The sequence below is a fragment of the Camelina sativa genome, chromosome 10 (genome assembly GCF_030686135.1).
Source record: "Camelina sativa cultivar CO46 ecotype springtype chromosome 10, ASM3068613v1".
NCBI lineage: Eukaryota > Viridiplantae > Streptophyta > Magnoliopsida > Brassicales > Brassicaceae > Camelina > Camelina sativa.
The window spans coordinates 1,942,976-1,959,867 of record NC_141889.1 but is presented as its reverse complement, the minus strand read 5'-3'; the positions used below and the strand labels follow the sequence as shown (position 1 = coordinate 1,959,867).

General features: G+C 39.4%; 6 protein-coding genes across 9 annotated transcripts; 4 read left to right on the top strand and 2 right to left on the bottom strand.

Moving 5' to 3' along the window:
- Window positions 1–565: 565 nt before the first annotated feature.
- Window positions 566–1,911, bottom strand: LOC147935735 (uncharacterized). The gene is made up of 2 exons (XM_087468232.1): window positions 1,819–1,911; window positions 566–1,738 (listed from the first exon to the last, which is right to left on the bottom strand). The coding sequence occupies exon 2, from the start codon at window positions 1,488–1,490 to the stop codon at window positions 666–668; it is 825 nt and encodes a 274-aa protein (XP_087324358.1). The 5' UTR covers window positions 1,491–1,738; window positions 1,819–1,911; the 3' UTR covers window positions 566–665.
- On the bottom strand, window positions 1,500–3,206 carry LOC147935734 (uncharacterized). The gene is made up of 3 exons (XM_087470257.1): window positions 2,966–3,206; window positions 2,155–2,867; window positions 1,500–1,617 (listed from the first exon to the last, which is right to left on the bottom strand). The coding sequence occupies exons 1-3, from the start codon at window positions 3,017–3,019 to the stop codon at window positions 1,500–1,502; spliced, it is 885 nt and encodes a 294-aa protein (XP_087326383.1). The 5' UTR covers window positions 3,020–3,206.
- A 188-nt stretch (window positions 3,207–3,394) lies between these two features.
- On the top strand, window positions 3,395–6,270 carry LOC104716534 (hyperosmolality-gated Ca2+ permeable channel 4.1). Its single transcript, XM_010433917.3, has one exon. It carries the CDS (start codon window positions 3,671–3,673, stop codon window positions 6,110–6,112), a length of 2,442 nt encoding a protein of 813 aa, XP_010432219.2. The 5' UTR covers window positions 3,395–3,670; the 3' UTR covers window positions 6,113–6,270.
- Window positions 6,271–6,409: 139 nt separating this feature from the next.
- Window positions 6,410–9,204, top strand: LOC104716533 (aspartyl protease family protein 1-like). Of its 4 annotated transcripts, none has more exons than XM_010433916.3 (10): window positions 6,410–7,026; window positions 7,128–7,263; window positions 7,377–7,612; window positions 7,715–7,939; window positions 8,026–8,161; window positions 8,249–8,322; window positions 8,407–8,506; window positions 8,610–8,667; window positions 8,748–8,819; window positions 8,900–9,204. In XM_010433916.3, exons 1-10 carry the CDS (start codon window positions 6,716–6,718, stop codon window positions 9,121–9,123), a joined length of 1,572 nt encoding a protein of 523 aa, XP_010432218.1. In that variant the 5' UTR covers window positions 6,410–6,715; the 3' UTR covers window positions 9,124–9,204. The 4 variants fall into 4 exon arrangements, 1 of the variants encoding a protein (XP_010432218.1); XR_015568888.1 differs by having other exon boundaries at window positions 6,425–7,026; window positions 8,026–8,108; window positions 8,222–8,322; XR_015568890.1 differs by having other exon boundaries at window positions 6,425–7,026; window positions 7,715–7,946; window positions 8,026–8,108; window positions 8,222–8,322.
- Window positions 9,205–10,154: 950 nt separating this feature from the next.
- Window positions 10,155–11,692, top strand: LOC104716532 (uncharacterized). Its single transcript, XM_010433914.3, has 2 exons — window positions 10,155–10,284; window positions 10,602–11,692. The coding sequence occupies exons 1-2, from the start codon at window positions 10,280–10,282 to the stop codon at window positions 10,918–10,920; spliced, it is 324 nt and encodes a 107-aa protein (XP_010432216.2). The 5' UTR covers window positions 10,155–10,279; the 3' UTR covers window positions 10,921–11,692.
- Window positions 11,693–13,121: 1,429 nt separating this feature from the next.
- On the top strand, window positions 13,122–16,892 carry LOC104716531 (la-related protein 1C). The gene is made up of 6 exons (XM_087469893.1): window positions 13,122–14,163; window positions 14,620–15,100; window positions 15,170–15,296; window positions 15,406–15,496; window positions 15,911–15,982; window positions 16,241–16,892. Exons 1-6 carry the CDS (start codon window positions 13,636–13,638, stop codon window positions 16,511–16,513), a joined length of 1,572 nt encoding a protein of 523 aa, XP_087326019.1. The 5' UTR covers window positions 13,122–13,635; the 3' UTR covers window positions 16,514–16,892.

The following is a 16,892-nucleotide window of genomic DNA, read 5'->3' as shown; positions in this document are numbered from 1 at the left end:
TTGTTGCCTGAGTGGGTATCTCAGGTTAATTTCCAAACTAGGAAGGTTTTTTAAGAGAGCATCAATGGAGAGTTGAGCTTGATATATATGCTTGAATCAAAGCTGGTTGTGTAACTTTGGTGAATATTGAAGTGTTGATGGCTCGGTTCAGCAGGATGATTAGTCACCGCTGAAATGCATTAGACATAACGTCAAATGCAATGAGGATTAATTATGTTTATGCATGGTCATTAAACTGAAAAGTGGTTGTGCTATGTAAGTCTTACATATGCAGGCTATTTGGAGATTTAATTTGCAGGTTTTAGAGCTGAATCAAACGGTTCTAAAAGGCAGTAAGCTATGATGATGGTTTCAAGCTTGAATCAAATTGCGGATAGGTACATTATGATCCAACTTGTAACAATGGAGATTTTCAGCTTGGAGAAGAAGTTGAACGTAAGTTGGAAGGTGAGCAGAATTTATGTGTGTCAAAGACACTAGAGGAACAAACTAATAAAGACAAGGAGTGAAAGCTTCTTGATGAACAAGAGTCTCTCTAACAGAACAGAACAGAGCATACTGATATGATTGGCCAAATTTCTTTGTCTCTTGTCCTCCTACTAAACATAGATATAATAAAATTAAAATGTTTTGGGGAGTATAAGAGAGAAAAAGACTCAAAAATATTAGTCGAGCTTTGGTGGGAACCAGTAAGGGACTGGTAATGTAACGGATCCACCCGTCATGTAGTCCTCATCGTCCAGGCAAGTGATCCCGACGCTGTCGTCGCTTAAGTGATAGATGCAGTTTGGGCGCTGGTCATCTAAGCAAGCAGGCGGGAGACAAAAAGGTTCAGCCTTGGAGAGGAAAATGCACTCACCTCCAAGGTCTTTAGTATAGACAGCGTTTCCTTCCTTGTCAAGCCTCAAGACATGGAAATGGTCCCAGTTCACAGAGTTTCCCTCCTCATTCCCATGGGGGTCCCTATTTGTGAACCATTTCACCAGAAACGTATCACCTGTCGTCTGTGATGACTCCACTAAGTAGTGTTCTAACCTGCAACTCAAATCGAACAGGTTCCACTCGCACTTTCTCACTATTTCGCTGCTGACAAACTCATCTCTACTCGACAAGTACAATTCCCTCACGGGCCGATGTTCGGGATACGACAGCATCTGCAGCTTGGGTTTTTGCATGTGTCTCCCAAGATCCCATGATCCTGTGTAGTTGCCTCCAGAAGCGGGCATCGAAAACATCTCACGTTTCTTGGAGTACATTACATGGGAGGAGAAGAAGCCGGGGTCTGTGATTCTGATGTTGGTCCACTCGCAATCAGCAGGCCTGCACAAACTGAGTTGAGGTCCCATGAACTTGATAGCCACAATGCAGTCTTCATCCTCGGGAGACGAGGTGGACATGGCCACATTGGTTACAAAACTTGGGTCTGGCAATGAGGCAGAGTTACAAGAGGAGGCAGCGAAATGCGTTTTGGGTCTGTGTCCGATGCACATGGGTCTAGATCATCTTGAAGACGCACGATACCATTCTTCAAAGTTGCTACCCAACCATGGGATGCTCCTATGGTTCCCATCTCTTTCACTAACTCCATAGGCACTTTCTTTCCCGTGCGTTTGAACCCTGTATCAATATTGTTGTAGCTGTACATGTCGAGATATCCAACATCACCATCTCTCAAAGTTGATTCACAAGGATTAACATTAAAGACGCAATTAGAGAAGCACCGAGCCGTGATGTGTCTCTGCGTAATCATTATTCATTAGCTACTGATCAGACATAGTAAAGACAAAAGAGAAGAGAGAAGAGGAGGCATCAACTAACCGGGGGAGATAGCTTGGAGAGAGAGAGCCGGCCGAGAAACAGAGACAACATGGTGGCTGCTGCGTTTTTTTCTTTCTTTGAGAGCCCTAAAATCTAAAATAAATACAGAACAGAGGATTAGCTTTGCTCACCAAGTTCTACCCAATTGATTGACTTTCCTAATAACAATAAAAAAACGAATATACACGACAGTTATGAATGATTCTGCTCTGTCATACTAATACACTACACTAGGTTTTAATCTCTGTACAGCGCGGAATTATTTTTGTGACTAAAGTTAAGGGAGAAAAACTAGATTGACCCAAATTAAGAGGTTAATTACTAAAGGGCAAGTACATGTCCTTCACGGGCCGATGTTCGGGATACGACAGCATCTGCAGCTTGGGTCTTTGCATGTGTCTCCCAAGATCCCATGATCCTGTGTAGTTGCCTCCAGAAGCGGGCATCGAGAACATGTCATCTTTCTTGGAGTACATTACATGGGAGGAGAAGAAGCTGGGGTCTGTGATTCTGATGTTGGTCCACTTGCAGTTACTTTGAGCAGGCCTGCACAAGCTGAGTTGAGGTCCGAGGAACTTGATAGCCACAATGCAGTCTTCATCCTCGGGAGACGAGGTGGACATGGCCACATTGGTTACAACTTGGGTCTGGCAATGAGGCAATGTTACAAGGGAAGGCAGCGAAATGCGTTTTGGGTCCGTTTCCAGATCCAAAGCACTTGGGTCTATTTCCAAAGACCTAAGGTCTAGATCCGAACCACTTATGCGACGCACAACCCCATTCTTCAAAGTTGAATCACTTAGGTGTAAATCATCTTGAAGACGCACAACCCCATTCTTCAAAGTTGCAACCCAGCCATGGGACGCTCCTATGGTTCCCATCTCCTGCACTAACTCCATAGGCACCTTCTTTAACGTAAAGTTGGCCCCTCTAATATCAACGTTGTAGCTGTACATGTTGGGATATCCAACATCACCATCTCTCAAAGTTGATCCACAAGGATGTAATGCGAAGACGCAATTAGAGAAGCACCGAGCCGTGAGATGTCTCTGCGGAATCATTAGTTTGTTACAAACTAATTAGACAAAAAAAAAAAAAAAGAGGAAAAAACATCATCCGAGACAAGAGTGAAGAGGAAGCAGCTTACCTGGAGAGATAACTTGGGAAGCGAGAGCCGACTGAGAAACAGAGTGAGAGACATGGGGTGCGTTTTTGCTAAGGGTTGCAACGTATATTCATTCTTCTTCCTCCTTTCTGTTAATTCAAAACCCTTGTCCCCCCCACCATTGATGGACTTTCCTAAATCCTAATAGTAAGAATATACGTTTTTTTTTTTTGGCACGAGAGTTATGAATTCGATTCTGTTCTGTATACAAAAATCTCACAACAAGAGCGAAACTAACGATTAATACGTTATTATATTTATATAAATCTCTTAAAACAGTTAGCATATGCTTAATCGATAATAATACATTAGCTATATATGTAAACTTTAATATTTTGAAAAATCAGTGTACATTATTTTACATATCTTAATCAAAATATTATTTATCGTAATTCGAATTTTTTTGTTGGTCGCATCTTAAATTCATTTTTTTTTGTTCAAAAAAACAAAAAAAGGTCCCCGGTTATTTATGGAATTTTTCATAAGAGGAAGAAGAATCTGGGAGATTATTAGATTCCAAACCGTGATCCCAAAACCTTCCCCTTGTTCCTCCTTTTTAATTTTTATCTTTCTTTTATTTACCTTTCTACCATTCCCAATCATCATCTTCTTCCTCGATCTACTTAGCTAACCCTAGCCCCCAATTGAAGATTTTGGGTTTCTTAATTTGGTGGAGATTTTTTCGCGATGCATCGCAGTGCCGCGATGCCGCCGATTTCATCAGTGGATGAGTCGTTCTCTCCTCCTCCATCCTCCGGCGACTTACCTGAAATCCCAGATGCTTGGTACGGTAACATTCAGTATCTGCTTAATATCTCGGTCATTGGCCTCTTATGTTGCGTCTCCATCTTCCTTTTCGTTAAGCTTCGTAGCGATCACCGTCGTATGCCTGGTCCTTCTGCTCTTTTTTCTAAACTCCTCGCCGTTTGGAAAGCCACGTGTCGCGAGATTGCTAGGCACTGTGGTGCTGATGCTGCTCAGTTTCTTTTGATCGAAGGTGGGAGCTTTGTGCTTCTTTTCTCTATTGCTGTTTTGGCTGTTTCCGTTATGCTTCCGTTGAATCTTTATGCTGGGACTGCTTTGCTTAGTGATGAGCTTTCGAAAACGATGATTACTCATATTAAGAAAGGTTCGGGTCTGCTTTGGCTGCATTTTGTGTTTGTTGTGGTTGTTGTTGTTATCTCGCATTTTGGAATCTCTGCCATTGAAGCTAGGTTGAAGTTTACTAGGTTTAGAGACGGGAATGGGAATATCAGCGACCCCAATGCGAATTCCACGGCTGTGTTTACTGTAATGGTTCAGGGTTTGCCTAAGAATTTAGGGTCTGATAGAGTTGAGTTTGAAGAGTGTTTTAGGCTTAAGTACCCGGGCAAAGTTTATAAGATTATTGTTCCCATGGATTTGTGTGCATTGGATGATCTTGCTACAGAGTTGGTTCGTGTTCGAGATGAGATTACTTGGTTAGTTGCCAAGATGGACTCTAGGCTTCTTCCGGATGAGTTTGAGAACGCTGGAGATAACGGACTACTGTCTTGTGTTTTTGCTTTGTGGACTAAGGTAAAGGATTTGTGGTCTCAGACTACAGAGAGGTTTGGTTTTACAGATGATGAAAAACTAAGGAAGATGCAAGAGTTAAGAGCTGATCTGGAGTCTCAGTTAGCAGCTTATAAAGAAGGACGAGCACAAGGTGCTGGGGTTGCTTTTGTGATGTTTAAAGATGTGTACACAGCTAATAAGGCTGTTCAGGATTTTCGAAACGAGAGATCAAGGCGTACTGGAAAGTTCTTCTCTGTCACTGAGCTTCGGTTACAGAGAAACCAGTGGAAAGTGGACAGAGCACCCTTGGCTACTGATATCTATTGGAATCATCTGGGACTGACAAAAGTTGCTCTTATCGTGCGGAGAGTGATTGTTAATACTATTCTACTGTTGATTCTTGTGTTTTTCAGCTCCCCGTTGGCCTTGATCAGTGCCTTGGTAAGTGCTGGCCGAATCTTCAATGCTGAAGCATTGGATAGTGCTCAGTCTTGGCTCAATTGGGTGCAAACTTCTGGATGGATCGGATCTCTGATTTTTCAATTCATGCCCAACGTCTTCATATTTGTTAGTATGTACATTGTGATCCCATCTGCTCTTTCGTATCTTTCTAAGTTTGAGCGGCACCTAACAGTTTCTGGGGAACAAAGAGCAGCTCTCTTGAAGATGGTTTGCTTCTTCCTTGTGAACCTTATCGTTCTCAAGGCTCTTGTCGAATCGTCGCTGGAAAGCGCGCTCTTGAAAATGAGCCGTTGCTATTTAGATGGTGAGGATTGCAAGAGGATTGAAGAATACATGAGCCCTTCCTTCTTATCAAGGTCGTGCGTTTCTGCTCTAGCTTTCCTCATCACAAGCACGTTCTTAGGAATCTCCTTTGATCTACTTGCTCCAATCCCGTGGATCAAGAAGAAAATCCAAAAGTTCAGGAAGAACGACATGCTTCAGCTTGTTCCCGAGCAAAACGAAGAGTATGCTTTGGAAAATCAAGAGCCAAGCAGCAACCTTGAGACACCACTTCTCCCTGAAAACATGTTTGAGTCTCCAAGATTCGGTGACATCGAACCGATGAGCCAAGACCTATCTGACTACCCAATCAGCCGGACCTCACCAATCCCTAAACAAAAATTCGACTTTGCACAATACTACGCCTTCAATCTCACCATATTTGCCTTAACAATGATATACTCTTCGTTCGCTCCACTCGTGGTCCCTGTAGGCGCGGTTTACTTTGGTTACAGATACATAGTCGACAAATACAACTTCCTCTACGTGTACAGAGTGCGGGGATTCCCAGCAGGGAATGAAGGAAAGCTAATGGATACGGTATTGTGCATCATGCGGTTCTGTGTGGACCTGTACCTCGTCTCAATGCTGCTCTTCTTCTCAGTAAAAGGAGATTCCACAAAGCTTCAAGCCATATTCACACTTGGGGTGCTCGTGATGTACAAGCTTTTACCTTCGGATACAGATCGTTACCACCCAGCTCTCCTCCGGAGTATTCAAACCTTGGATAACATCGTGGACGGACCTGTAGATTACGAATCATATTCTCACCCAAACTTCGATTGGGACACTTACAACAACAACAGATGATTGATTCTACAACAACAAATCCAGGACCAACTTTAATAGTTTTATTTTTGTATATCCATCCTTCCTTGTGTGTATATCCCATCTTTTGTGCATCATTATTTTTTTTGTTCGCGGGATTTATCAGTCGGATCCCTTTAATAATAATAAAAATTATTAAAGTCGGGGGGGGGGGGGGGGGGGGGTGAGAAGTAAGAAGAAACAGAAATTACGGGTCGGTGGAGAATTATTATAAAATTGAAAAGGTGGGAGGGGACCCAGTGTTCATTGGAATGGGTATATCGCAACAGTTCGCTTTTTGTTACACAAGAGACTGTTACACTCACCTAACGACGAAGAAGAAGAACGAAAGAACGAACATACATTACAATTTACAAATAGAGATAGATCTCTATCTCTCTCTCGAACTCACTAAACTTCATCGTTACCCCAAAAAAAGGAAGAAAAACCTAATTTTGGTTCTCTCACAAATTGCAAGATCTAAACGAATACTAAAATTCTTGGGGGTTTCTCTCTGGTCATGATTTCTCGTTTTCTCTTTGTTTTCCCGAGAAAAATCTCCGGGAAAGTAGGATAAAATCTGTCGAGTTTCGAAATCGTTTTCCAATGTCGTGCTGTTTCTTCAAGAGTACTCTCTTCTTGATCCCGATTTTGATGTTACTGAGCTCCGGGAGCTGCGATGGTCGTATCTTCACCTTCGAGATGCATCATAGATTCTCCGACGAAGTCAAACAATGGTCAGATTCAACCGGAAGGTCTGCTAAGTTTCCCCCTAAAGGAAGCTTCGAATACTTCAACGCTCTCATCCTCCGTGATTGGCTAATCCGTGGGCGGCGTCGACTCTCGCAGTCGGAATCTGAGTCGTCACTTACTTTCTCCGACGGCAATTCCACTTCTCGTATCAGCTCTCTCGGATTGTAAGTTGCCTTTTTGCTCGGGAAAATTAAAACTTCTCTGCTTGAGGCATATAATAAGTCCGAATTTTGTTTTTTGGTTTGATTCAATTTTGATATACCAGTTTGCATTACACGACGGTGAAATTGGGTACTCCGGGAATGAGATTCATGGTGGCGCTTGATACAGGAAGCGATCTCTTTTGGGTCCCTTGTGATTGCGGCAAATGCGCACCAACCGAAGGAGCCACTTACGCTTCTGTATGTTTTAACGCAATTATTACAGTTGTTGAGTTTTACTGATTGATCTTAGCTATTGAGTTATAAAAGTTTCCATGATCGAACGAATCCTTGATTCTGTTTCCTGTGTGTAGGAATTTGAGCTGAGCATATACAATCCTAAACTTTCCACTACAAACAAGAAGGTCACCTGCGACAACAGTCTTTGTGCACAGCGTAATCAATGCCTTGGAACGTTCAGCACTTGCCCTTATATGGTGTCTTATGTCTCTGCTCAGACTTCGACATCTGGTATTCTTATGGAAGATGTTATGCACTTAACAACCGAGGATAAGAATCCTGAGCGTGTTGAGGCATATGTCACATTCGGGTTAGTAGCAGTCAGCATCTTTCTTCACAGCTGCTTCACTTGGTTCTTTTGTGTTTCAGTTCAATGTAGTAAGCTCCTGAATATGTGAAAATACGTGTTCAGGTGTGGGCAGGTTCAAAGTGGTTCTTTTCTTGACATTGCCGCACCAAATGGTTTATTTGGTCTTGGCATGGAAAAGATATCGGTTCCAAGTGTTTTGGCGAGGGAAGGTCTGGTTGCTGATTCTTTCTCCATGTGTTTTGGACATGATGGAGTTGGAAGGATCAGCTTTGGGGACAAGGGTAGTTCTGATCAGGAAGAGACACCGTTCAATCTGAATCCTTCACAGTAAGTGGTAATTCACTTATGCGTTAAATTGTAGATTTTTGTTACTTTGTGAATGCAACTTTTAACCGTGGTGAAATTCATTGCAGCCCAAACTACAACATCACGGTGACTCGGGTGCGTGTGGGGACTACTCTAATAGATGATGAGTTTACAGCGCTCTTTGACACCGGTACATCATTTACTTATTTAGTGGATCCGATGTATACGACAGTCTCTGAGAGTGTAAGCATCTAAACACCATCATATGTTGTGTTTGTTCCGCGTGATGCTCAATTTTGCTAGCTCGATGATTCAAATTGCCTTCTTCAGTTCCATTCTCAAGCCCACGATAAGCGGCATTCACCAGATTCAAGGATTCCATTCGAGTATTGTTATGACATGAGGTATGAGCTTGTATCCATCCATCTACACTCGAGTGTTTATTGCCCCTAAAATATAAACGATTTTCTTGTAAATGGTGTGATTAGCAATGAGGCGAATGCCAGTTTGATACCGAGTTTAAGCTTAACAATGAAAGGAAACAGTCACTTCACCATCAATGATCCTATAATCGTCATCTCTACTGAGGTCATACTCTCTCTCTCTCTCTCTCTCTCTCTACTTCTTTCCCTATCGTTCCTTGTCTTCGGTTCTTTGTGCTGATACTTTCAGTATCTGTGTGTTTTCTCAGGGTGAACTTGTATATTGCGTGGCCATTGTCAAAAGCTTTGAACTCAACATAATTGGACGTAAGATCAGTTTCTCCTAGTATCGATCATTGAAGATCCGTTAAATTGTGACCTCACATTGTTTACTTTTAATGAAACAGAGAACTACATGACCGGGTATCGTGTAGTATTCGACAGAGAGAAACTCGTCTTAGCTTGGAAAAAGTTTGACTGTAAGTTTCCCTCTTACATTCCGTTAACTTCTTTGTTATTCTCTGACTTGTATGAAGTAAGAATATCTCTGTTAACGCAGGCTATGACGTGGAAGAGACAAACACAACTATTGCCAGAACAAACAAAACAGAGGCGGTAGCTCCGGCAATGGCAGCCGGAATAAGGACTCACAATAATTCCTCAGAGCTACACAAAACAAACCAAACCATCTCCAAAAGTAGCTCTTCATCAAACCAAAGATTTATTACAGTAAATCTATGGTATTTTTTCAGATTTATGTTCATATTACTTCCACTTTTGTAGATTTGTAACTCCACTCCTGTATCATAATGAGACTATATAGAAATCGGCTTCTTCAGGGAAATATATGCTCCTTTACACTCAGCTCATATTCCGTGTTCAATTTCTTGTCCTCTTTTTTCTCTCTTCTGTCATGGAGGTAGGTAAACCGATATAATCCGTGAAAAACCGAAAAAAAGGCGATTTGGTTATAGAGTAGAACGCTGAATATTCAAAAGGAAATAAAAAATGGGTTCCACACTTGGCAAGTGGCCAACGCTTGACACGACCGGCAAAAATATGATCTTCTTTCACTTTTGATCATTTTTTTTTTTTTTTTACGGTCAAACCCCATATATTAAGTTATCGGAGATGACTCTTTTTGAGAGAGAGCCAATTAGGTACCGACGAGCTTACATGGGAAAAACAGAAACCTCGTGCTCTTGCACATTTCGCAAGTTTATCGGCACGGATATTATCCTCTCGGGGAATATATCTAATACTAAAATTAGCAAATCTATCTTTGAAATAAATAAAGTCATTCAATTATGATGAAAAGGTTGGCCAATCCTCGATATTATACATCATCCTTAGGAGGTCTGAACAATCCGTAGCAAAAAAAGCTTTATCTAGGTCCAACGCTAATAAGCACTCCATAACCTAAATAAAGGTATCTAACTCTGCATGTAATGGGGATAATGGGGATAAGCTTCTCCGAACATAGATTTGATCATATTGAATTATTGATTGATTAGTTTGAGATGATTTTGTATTATTCGCTTTGTAGCCGATTCCAGGTGGTTTTGTTAATTCATACCCCCACAGCTTTGTTATGTTAAATTCATACCTTGACTATATGATTGTGCTAAAACATGCCTCCACTCTTTATTTATTTAATTAACATATCTAATCTCAAATTTTTGTGCTAAATCATACTTAGAGACTAACACCGTTAATTTGCGGTGAAATGTCGATGACATGGAATCCACGTCGCAACGACGTCGTTTTGTAAAGAAACACAGAAATTAAATTCCAAATGATACTACGTCGTTTGTGTTTTGTTCATCTTCTTAACCCGACATTCTTCATTTATCTATAAGTAGAGCGATCAAAACTTATAATCTCAATATTGGCTGTTGAAGGGAGTTTTGAAATTGACACTTGGATCTGTTCGAAAAAGATGAGGTAATTCTCTTTCTAATTTTAGAGATATTTTGATGAATTCGATATTTCTTGAGTTTTAAAACAAATTTGATGCAGACATGTATTATTTTAATAAGAGTAGTGAAAGAATCATTTTCACGTGTATGTATATATATGACCTCACGAGTCAATAGCACCTTCATTGTCCACTCAAATTTTGTATTGTTTGATGAATTGACTAAGGTTTTCTTTAATTTTAGTTTAATTTAATTCGATCCAATGTAAAATTCTTGAACACCAACTGTTCGATAGAATGTCCAGAAATCTAAAAACCATGATCTTTTTCTGGTTTTTTTCAGCTCTGATGCATCTTTCCAGATCTATCACAACGGCAAGTTTAATGTCTCAGGCAGCGGTGTTGTTACATATGATGGAGGGGAGATTCACAAACTTGATAGCCAACCGGAATCAATGTTGGAGAACTTGGTGGATTCGTTGAAGTTGTCTTTGTCTGAGCATAGGATTTGGTTTAAACTTCCATTTGAGAGTTTGTCGGATCTAAAGATGATTTGTAATGGAACCGATGGAGTTGAGAGAATGTGTATAGCTGCAAATTACACTAAAGCTGTTGATATTTTCTTGGAGAAAAACATGGAGAAAGTAGGAGGTGGAGTATGACTGGGATACCTTGTCGACATGTACTGCGTATAATATTGAAGAAAAAACTGAAACCTGAGGATTTTGTTGTCTCAGATTGGTATTTGACTACAAGATGGGTTATGCAATACAGTGAGACACTAATGGGAGTGAATGGAATGTATTTTTGGGAAAATTCTGGGGAATCTAGACTTCAACCACCACCAAGACAAGTAGATAAAGGTCCAAAAAAAAAGCAGAAAAGAATCAAGGGGAAAAATGAGTCACCACAAAAGAAGAAAAAGAAGAAGAATGAGAAAAGGAATGAAGAAGAAGAACCTGCTCAGAAAAAAACTGTCAAGAGAAGGAATGAAACTTCATTGTGGGCGTTGTGGATTAACAGGCCATAATATAGTGAGGTGCAACAACACTGGAGTCCCGGTTAAAAGGCCACCGAAGAAGCAATCAGATTCTGGTCCAAGCCAAGTAAACCAAACAAGTCAATCAAGTCAGCTGTCACAAGCCTCTCAAGCAACTCAATCAAGTCAAGCATCACAACCTGTTCAAGCAAGTTAAGCATCACAAATACAAGCACCATCAAGCATGATGGCTCATATTTTAGAAGTTTTTTTTATTGAGTTTCAGATTTGAAATGTTTAGGTATGTTTTTTTTCTGGTAATGCAGTTAGTTTTTAGGGGTTTAGAGATGGTTATCCTCGTTTTTTTGCTGGTAATGCATTCAGTTTTTAAGTGTTTAGGAATGATTATTGCTTTTTTTTTTTATAATACACTCGATTTTTAGGATTTTTTTTTTAACTTGTCTTAATATGAATACAAACAAAAGGAAACCATGACCATTACACGCATAAACGAAGAGAGATAAAAAAAGGTGATGAACGACGTCGACGTGGATTCCATGTCATCGAAATTTCACGGCAAAGTAACGGTGTTAATCTCTAAGTATGATTTAGCACAAAAATTTGACATTAGATATGTTAATTAAATAAATAAAAAGTGGAGGCATGTTTTAGCACAGTCATATAGTAAAGGTATGAATTTAACACAAAGAAACTGTAGGGGTATGAATTAGCCGATTCCCCCACTATACCTATTGTTATATGACTATTCTCTCACTCATGTGCTAGTTTACTCGATATTCTCTTGTCAATTTGCTCTGTCCATACTTGGAATGTACGGAGCAAAAAGAGAATGAATCGGTTACTTATATACACATTAATTACTGTCTATATTCTCACTGAAAATATTTCGTGTTCTGGTAGGTATATAAAAGATGTGTACTACTTTGACGATCGAGTTTATTTTATATCCCGGTGGTGGTATACGCAAGATGTAAACATAGTTACACAAAGATGAGTCCATGACCACGTTATATTACAGATATGTTATATTTGTTAAAAAGGTTGGTATTATGAAGTAGAATACTTAATTTTCTGTAACCATTGTTGACCTCTTTTATTTTGTCAACAACTATTATACGTAATTCTATATCAAGATGACAACAACATATACATTCTAGACTAATATAAATGATTTGGATGAATGGCGAGTCTTCCGCAACGAATTAGTATCTTAAAAACATATTATTCTAACAATTCGATATTTACTGCTCCATGTAACAACTAAAGTTTTTTTTTGTTTTAGATTACTTGTAATTTTTATTTACCAATGTAACTTTTACAATAAAATTTCAAATATAACCCTATTAAATTAACATAATAAATAAAATAATAAATTATTTGTAAGATTAAATTTGTTAATTTACATAATTTCTTAATTTACGTAAAATTCTCTAGAATAAATGAAATTCTCTAGAATGACAAGTAAATAAAACCGGAGGGAGTAATAGAATTTTGCTTTACACCTGACCTGATATCTTCTTGCACGGGTCTATTCCCTTTTTTCCAGTGTAAAACCTCTTTATAGAATATAGACTTGAGAACACAATTACATCCCTACTTTAAATTGCAAATAAAATAAGTGTAGTAAGAAATACTAATAATAAGTTGGTAACTTTAAGAAATAATCTTCATGTATTAAATAAGTAATTAATTGATATTGACTAATACATATAAATAAATGTGAGATTCTCTTAATAAAAACTTACTGATTTTATTCTCCCCTTTTTTAATGTTTATATGAATCACTTATAAGGTATTTTTTAAAATTATAAAATTTTATCCTAATTAAACTTAAAAAAAAAAAAAAAAACGAATTGAGACTTTACGTCAACAATCCTGGGAAAGGGATTCTAGCCAATCAGATTCAAGTTCAACCCAAACAAAAACAAAAGTGTGTTTTTTCTTCTGTTTTACTGAAGGGTATTATCATCGTAACTTTCACTTTCCGCGGTAGTCGTAGCCAAAAAAAAAAAAAAAAGAATTATTAATGAAAAATAAACATACATATAAAAAATAAATAAAGGGGAGAGAGAGAGAAGAGAAGAGAAGAGGAGACTACACTGCTCCATCGTCTTCTCCTTCTGGGGGAATTTTTATTTTTTGGAAAAAAAATCAGTCTGATACCTTTTTGTTCTTTGCATTTACTCAAACCCTAACCCTAGTTTTTTTCTCAAATCGCAGAGAGGTTTCTTCAGATCTTTTCCCAATTCTCTAACTTTTAATTTTAACTTTTGGGGATTAATCGTTTAATTTAGAAGATACTGTCGAGATCAGAAAAGAAGCTAATCGACTCTCTCTAACAAACCCTAATTTTTAATTTTTGTCCTCCTCTCTTCTCATGGCTTCCGCCACTTCCAATAACTCTGCTTCCTCTTCTTCTATGTCTCCTCGTCGTATGACCGAGAATCACGGCAACCCTAACGCTGCTGCTGTTTCACAATCGCCTCGCCGTCCTTCTCGGCAAGTTTCTTCTCCGTGGAGTCATGTCGTCCGTGGCGAATCAGACCCGATCGCTACCGCCGCCGCCGTCGTAGCTGCTCCTTCCTCTCATCAATCCAAGGCTCCGATCGAGCCGGTTGCTTCCGTTTCCGTTTCTGCTCCGCCTGATTCTGTTTTGACGGTCGATGATAAATCGGAGGAATCTGCTGTTGTTGGGCAGGGTAATGCGGGAAAGAAGCCAGTTTGGAAAAGGCCGTCTAATGGGTCTTCTTCTGAGGTCGGACCTGTCATGGGAGCTTCTTCGTGGCCTGCTCTTTCTGAGGCTACTACCAAAGCTCCTTCCAACAAGTCTTCTTCTGATTCGTTAAAAAGTCTCGGCGATGTTCCATCTTCTTCACCGTCATCATCATCTGTCCCCGTTTCTCAGGTTTGATTCCATTTTCATCACCTTATATTGGTTATATATATGTGGTTCTTCTGTCTGGTTGCTGAAAAGCTTTGAGCTTTTGCATATTATGATCTATCTGTTTTCGATTGACTGTAACTGTTGGTTGTGTGGTTGTTAAGAAGCCTTTGTAGCTTTGATTGTTTCTCGCTGCCATTTGTTGAAAGAAATCTTTAGGTCATGCGGCTTGCTAATGTTTGGATTGTGTTTACTGCAATGTATGAACATAAAACTTCGATATCTGCATGTTTGTTTCCTAACTACAAATAAAAGGCAGATAAGTCTTTATACCTTCCTGTTGGATTGTGATGCATATTGAGCTACTGAGCTCTGTGGCGTTGATGCTTATTTTCATGTGTGCATTTGTTATCCTACTTTCAGTACTCTTCTTCTTTGTCTTGATTCAGTAATAAAGATGCTTCTTTTTCTTTGTTTTAGGGAATTGCAAATGCTTCTGTTCCTGCTGCCCGTGCAAACCCTGGTCCAACTCCAAATCATTCGCGCCAGAGATCATTTAAACGGAATGGCGCTTCTGGTTCCGCTAATGGTACTGTTTCCCAACCATCAGCACATGGTTCATTTGCCGAATTGCCTTCTCACAACCCTTCTCCTAGAGGCCAAAACCAGAGAAATGGCTTTGCATCACAAACCCATGGTAGTGCTGACAACCTACCACAACGAGACTCCTTCAGGAACCAAAATGGTAATCATCACCAAAGTCATGGTGGCAGGCGTAATCAGGAGCACGGGAATCAGAATTGGGCTTATCACAGAAGCTTTAATGGGAGAGAAGGAAATGCACAATCACAAAGGCCAGCATTTGTAAGACATGCACCACCACCTGTTCAGCCAATTCCTCCTCACTTTATGGCAGCTCAGCCTATTCAGCCTTTTGCCAGCCCTGTGCCCTTCTCTCCTGGTGAGACACATTTAAGATCACGTCTTTAGTTTTCAGTTTTGATTTGCTAATGTGTCTTCTTCATTTCAGAAATGGCATCGTCGTATTATCCCCGTATGCCTTTTATGACACCTCTTGCACCTGGTCCGGTCTTCTACCATGTTCAAGATCCTCCATTACACATAAAACTACAGAACCAAATACAATATTATTTTAGGTAGTCTCTTTGTATCGAATTTCCCTTATTCTTGTCAATGATGAAATCCTGCTGATCTGTTTTCTTAAGGGAAATACTAATATAGATGCAAATGTTTCTTTTGTTTCAGTGAAGAGAATTTGGTTACTGACTTATACCTTCGCGGGTTCATGGATGAAGACGGTTTTGTTCCGCTACGTGTGATTGCTGGTTTCAAAAAGGTAAAATGTTTTCTAGATGTGTTATCTTTCAAGCTGGCCTCATTCACTTCTCTCCGTTTGTATATGTTATATAAACAGTATACCTTATTGATCAATGAGTAAGACTCACAATCCAATAGAATTTATGATTCTTTTTGTGACTATTTATATAAAGATGCCGAATGCATGTACAATATAGCAAATTGAATCTGTTTTTAAGATGGGTGATATATGTTATCAGGTGGCATGTGTTATTCAGTTTTGAATACTTCTGTTCCTCTCATTAGCCACTACACCAATTTACTTTGCATTTCTTTTTCCTTCTCTTTATCCTAGTTAGTATAACATTTTGTTGCTTTTGTGCCGTTTCTAGAGTTCTTTTATTATTCTCTGTGAATTTTATCTAGGTGTTGTTTTTCTTTTCTCCTTCTTCAGGTTGCAGAACTTACAGATAGCATCCAGCACATAGTGGAGGCTCTGCAAAATTCACCTGTTGTTGAAGTGCAGGTGTGTCTTGTTTATGTTTCCTTAAGTGTGTTTTAATTATTGAATTGCATTGGCTTTTCTTGCTAGTAGTATGGTAGAATGTGATTGATATCTTTGATTGGATAATATTATTTAAACATTATCAAAGCTGTGGAGTCTGAAAAAATAATCAGCTTATTATCAGCTCTTCTCATCTATTTCATGGGATCGATATTTTGCGCTGTGCTTGGATGACTTTTGCTTTTTAATTGATTGCACCTACTTTTTTCTTCCTCTTAGGGTGACGTAATAAGGAAGCGCCATGAGTGGCATCAATGGGTGCTTCAAAACATGAGGACCCCTGCAGTGTCGAGCCCCCAAGCTGTTGATAGGGCAGATGCAGTAGCAAGCAGACTTGGAAACTTGGCTCTTGATCAGAGCTCAGCGGATCCCACTGGTGGTTCAAGCAGTCAGTTGCAGCAACCTAGGGAAGCTCTTTCAGATGTTCAGCAACAGTCTTCTGGTGTTGTGCCAGTGAGCAACCACAACGACTCAGATGGTGCAAACCGTTGAACCATCATGTGTGGGAGCTGTTGGTGAGTGATGGACATGAATATATTATTTTGTCCTGCCGAAAATCAGGAAAAAACAATAATGAAGGGGAATCCAAAAAAAAAAAAGGAAAAAAAAGTAAGGCATAAAAGCATAAAGAGAAGAAAGACCCATTTGAAAAAAAAGGATCAAACATTTGTGATTCTTCTAGCTAGCAGAAACTTTGGCATATTGTGGATTTTTAAAAAAAAAATCTTTTGGTTTTGGTTGTTTTTGGATGCTATTAACTTTTTTTTTTTTTTAATGTTTATGCTACTTTGCTACACATACTATGGATTTTGCTTTGCTAAACATCCATCCTTGTAGCCATCGTTATGGTCTGGGAGGTTTTGCTTTCTAA